Source organism: Mus musculus, chromosome 6 (assembly GCF_000001635.26).
Source record: "Mus musculus strain C57BL/6J chromosome 6, GRCm38.p6 C57BL/6J".
NCBI lineage: Eukaryota > Metazoa > Chordata > Mammalia > Rodentia > Muridae > Mus > Mus musculus.
The window spans coordinates 66,802,707-66,806,967 of record NC_000072.6 but is presented as its reverse complement, the minus strand read 5'-3'; the positions used below and the strand labels follow the sequence as shown (position 1 = coordinate 66,806,967).

General features: G+C 37.3%; 1 protein-coding gene across 1 annotated transcript; it reads left to right on the top strand.

Annotated features, from left to right (window-relative positions):
• The first annotated feature begins 1,635 nt into the window (after positions 1–1,635).
• Positions 1,636–2,553, top strand: Vmn1r39 (vomeronasal 1 receptor 39). Its single transcript, NM_001166720.1, has one exon. The coding sequence runs from the start codon at positions 1,636–1,638 to the stop codon at positions 2,551–2,553; it is 918 nt and encodes a 305-aa protein (NP_001160192.1).
• Positions 2,554–4,261: the final 1,708 nt, after the last annotated feature.

The window sequence follows — 4,261 nt, the reverse complement described above, 5'->3', positions numbered from 1 at the left end:
CTGTTGAGATAAACTGTAAAAAGTGTGTGGGTGCTGATGATATATAACACTGGGAACATTGTTTTTCACACATGGGAAGGAACATCTTTTAAAACAATAACTCCAAAACAGAATCACTATCTGGTCACCTTTGGTGAGTTCATGTTTGTCATAATGTGTTGAAAATTGTATTTGTCTTATTATCACATGTTCTATCTTATAGGAGGCTCCTAACTTCATGTCTTCAGATGAGATTATGTAGCAGGTAGAAACTATGGAAATCAGGAAAATAAAACAGGACCATTGCCAGGATAGGTGTAGAGAATGGACAAACAATAGAAGGGTGAAAGCCATCTGGTCAGGGAAATGGGAGAAGAGGGGCACCTTAGAGAGGGGGAGAGAGGAAAATGTGGGAAGAGGGTAAAGGGGAATTGTAGGATACAGGAACCTGAGAAGCAAAATGTAAAAGGAGCCTCCTTAGGGAAGGAGGGTGACATAAATACAGGAGAAAGGGGAGCAAGGTAATGGAGCATAGCAGAACACAATTGCTCTGGTCGGGGAATAGGAAAATGGATGGATGATCCTTACAAAAGAGGGAAGGAGACAAATGCAGAAGGCAGTGATAGGTAAAATAACAACAGGGGTGGCTGAAAAGCCATAAGGAATCATATTGTTAATGATCTACCCCCCCCCCCCAAAGAAAAGAAATCTAGGGCATGTTTTGAACTGGCAGTTAGTTCTTTAGACATGAAGTAGAGTTTCACAAAAGGTTTAAATGGGATGAGAACTAAACTGGGAGACATCTAGGTCCATTTATAGCCATAACTAATGGTTAACCATTTAATAGGTGTGGAGATACACTAATGGTCTCCAACTGTATTTTTGTCTTTAATTCTAGATCCGAGAGATGTAAGATCTTTTGGGAAAAAAAACATAAATACATATGAATTGAGAAAGATATTTTGCTGATTGAAGTATTACTTATGACATGGATAGTTGCAAACTGGGGCATAGCAAAATTGTGGAATATGAGACTGATGTGACGTTTTCTATTTCTTTTGTGATTTTCTGCCAGCTCAGCATAATTTTTGTACATTTGTACAAGAGTGATTTATGTTGTGTGCTCATCACTATACCAATAGGACTGGATTTGTAAGATATGAGGCTCAGATGTAATACGGGCACACAAAGTGTGCATTCTATATAGATGTGACTAGGAATGCATGTATTTTCTATACCATTCTATACAGAGAAGAGATAAATAGAGAGATTTATAGAAATGTAGGAAATGATGTCCAGTATGAAACATCAAAAGTTACAGACAGGGTAATCAAAAATAAGTAGCTAATCGATGCCTCAATGTAGGGGAATGGCAGGGCTGGGAGGTGGGAGTGGGTGGGTGGGTCGAGGAGGACCCTCATAGAAGCAGGGAGAGGGAGGTTGGGATGGGGTTTTTCAGAGGGGAAAGCAGGAAATGGGATAACATTTGAAATGTAAATAAATAAATAAAATATCCAATTAAAAAAAGAATAATGAACTAAAAACAATAATGATATAGATAAACCAACCAGAGTATCATGTTTGATGTATCTAATTTTTTTCAGATATCTGAATTATGCTTCCTCTATGTTTTTAAGATGAATATGTTTTCTAATTATGTTTTCATTAAATAATGTTTTTTATGTCCAAGCTGTACTTGGAACCCTAGCCAATATATTTCTTCTTTTTTTCTACACTATCATAATCCTGTGTCACAGATCTAAGCCCATGGACTTGATCTCCTGTCAATTGACTTTCATTCACATAATTATGGTCATTACTGGATGGGATATTTTTACTGCAGACATGTTTGATTTACTGAACATTGAGAATGACATCATATGTAAGGCAACTTCTTACTTAAATAGGGCGATGAGAGGTCTCTCTATCTCCATCACCTGCCTCCTGAGTGTGTTCCAGGCTGTGATGATCAGTCCCAATACCTCTTTGTTGGCAAAATTTAAACATAAACTAAAAAAATACATGATTTATTCTTTCTTTTATTTTTGGTCTTTCAATTTGTTATTCATCATTAACCGGATCTTCTATACTGGTGCTTATACCAACGTGAGTGATACCAACCAGGTGAAGGTCACTAAATACTGCTCACTCTTCCCCATGAACAACATCATCAACGGATTGGCTTCAACAATTGTAACCTTAAGAGACGTATTTCTTGTAGGAGTCATGCTGAGCACAAGCACATACATGGTCATTATCTTGTTCAGACACCAGAGGCAATGCAAGCATCTTCATAGCAAAAGCCAATTGAGAGCATCCCCTGAGAAAAGGGCCACCCAGACCATCTTGCTGCTGGTGGTTTTCTTTGTAGTCCTGTACTGGGTGGATTTCATTATGTCATTCAGAACATTTCATTTATGGATGTATGACCCAGTCATGTTGACTGTTCAGAAGTTTGTGCTAAATGCCTACCCCACAATTACTCCTTTGATACAAATCATTTCTGATAACCGAATAATCACTATGCTAAAAAATATGCAAAAAGTATGCCACCAGATTTGTAAAAAAGTGTAGTTTTTCTCTTATTTCTAGAACAGTTTATTTTATTCATATGTATTAGGTTTGACCTGGCATGTATGCATGTGTGCATTCCCGGTATTCACAGAGGTCAGATGAGGTCATGGAATCCCCTGGATCTGGTAGTACAGACTGATGTAACGTGCCATTCTGGTATAGCACCAATAATTTTTTCCCCTAAATCACAGATTTTTCTTTTTCTTTTTAAAACTTTTTAAAAGGCTTTATTTTAGTTTTCAGTTCCCAGGTCACATTCCATCTCTGAGAAAAGTCAGGTCTGACAGATTCCAGCAGATGGAAGTTGATTACTGGCTTGATTCCCATAGCTTGCTCAGCCTGCTTTTTTATCCCCTCCCTGCTTCCCCACCACCCACTCCTGCCCCGATTGCTCTGGCCCTGCTCCCTCCAGCCATATTTATTTCATATATGTGAGTACACTGTCACTATCTTCAAACACACAAGAAGAGTGCATTGGATCCCATTGCAGATGGTTGTGAGTCACCATGTGGTTGCTGGGATTTGAACTCAGGACCTCTGGAAGAGCAGTCAGTGCTCTTAACCACTGAGACATCTCTCCAGCCCCAGATTTTTTTTTAAAAAACTGTTTAATATTTTAAGTAGTAAAGCAAGTTTTTTATATGATTTAAATAGAATTTTTAGCATTATGCTTATTCATTCTTTTGACAATTCTGCTGCCTAGAAGTATATGGTTCTTACATTCATTATACATCATAAATTCATATTTCCACAGGAATTCTCTTAGTCCCTCCTTTTTACTCTATATCATAAATGGTCCCTTGATGCTGATGTTACACAAAAGATTATCCTTGCTGATAGTGACATTTTAAAGCTTTTTAAAAAAATATATTTTAATTTACTCTAAATAATCAAGAATTTTTAAAATATTTGATTATAGCTTTAACTCTGGTTCCTAACTATAATTTCTATGGACCCATAAAAGTAATGAGTTTAAAGTTTCCAGTTTTTACTTCTCATTAGATAGTAAGTACTTAACAAGGCTTATATGAAATTTCCATTTGCCTTTATATTTGTACTTCACTTTACTCACCCTTACTGAAATACTGATGAATAAAAATTGTCTAGATACACACATATGATGTACAATGTGTTATTTGTGTATGTGTGTATGCATGTATATGTGTGCATACATGAAGGATGTGTGTGCATGTGAACATGGAAGTTGGGAGACAACTGTGGCTTGCTGGGAGCCTTCTTGGACTGCATTGGGTTGAAGTGGGGCACAGCCTCAGACATAGCTTTAAAGACTGATGGGTCTCTGGTCTTGTAGCTCTCTAACTATACTGAATGTCCTGCAAATGTTGTTGCTTATTCTATAGTTTAAAATTGCTGGCGTCTTTTCTCTGTGCTTTCTTTAGCTCCTTATATCTCTCTGTGCTTTATTTTACTCTTTATGCTTAAAGAAACACTAGGGAAACTTAGATCTTTCTTACTGTTCTGTGCTTCCTTAAGCTCTGAAAACTTAGCTTTATTAACTCCTTATTACCTGTGCTTTAGTAAGCACTGATATCTGGAGATTAACATGTGCTGTTTAGCAGCAGGGAATTGAGTAAAAGGATTTATTGCTAGTGCTCCTTTCTCTGGTGAGTCAGCCAGAAGCCTCTCTGGCTAAGCTGGGTATCTCTTTGTGAACCAGAGAGGAAGGAAAGGAAAGGAATTAACATGC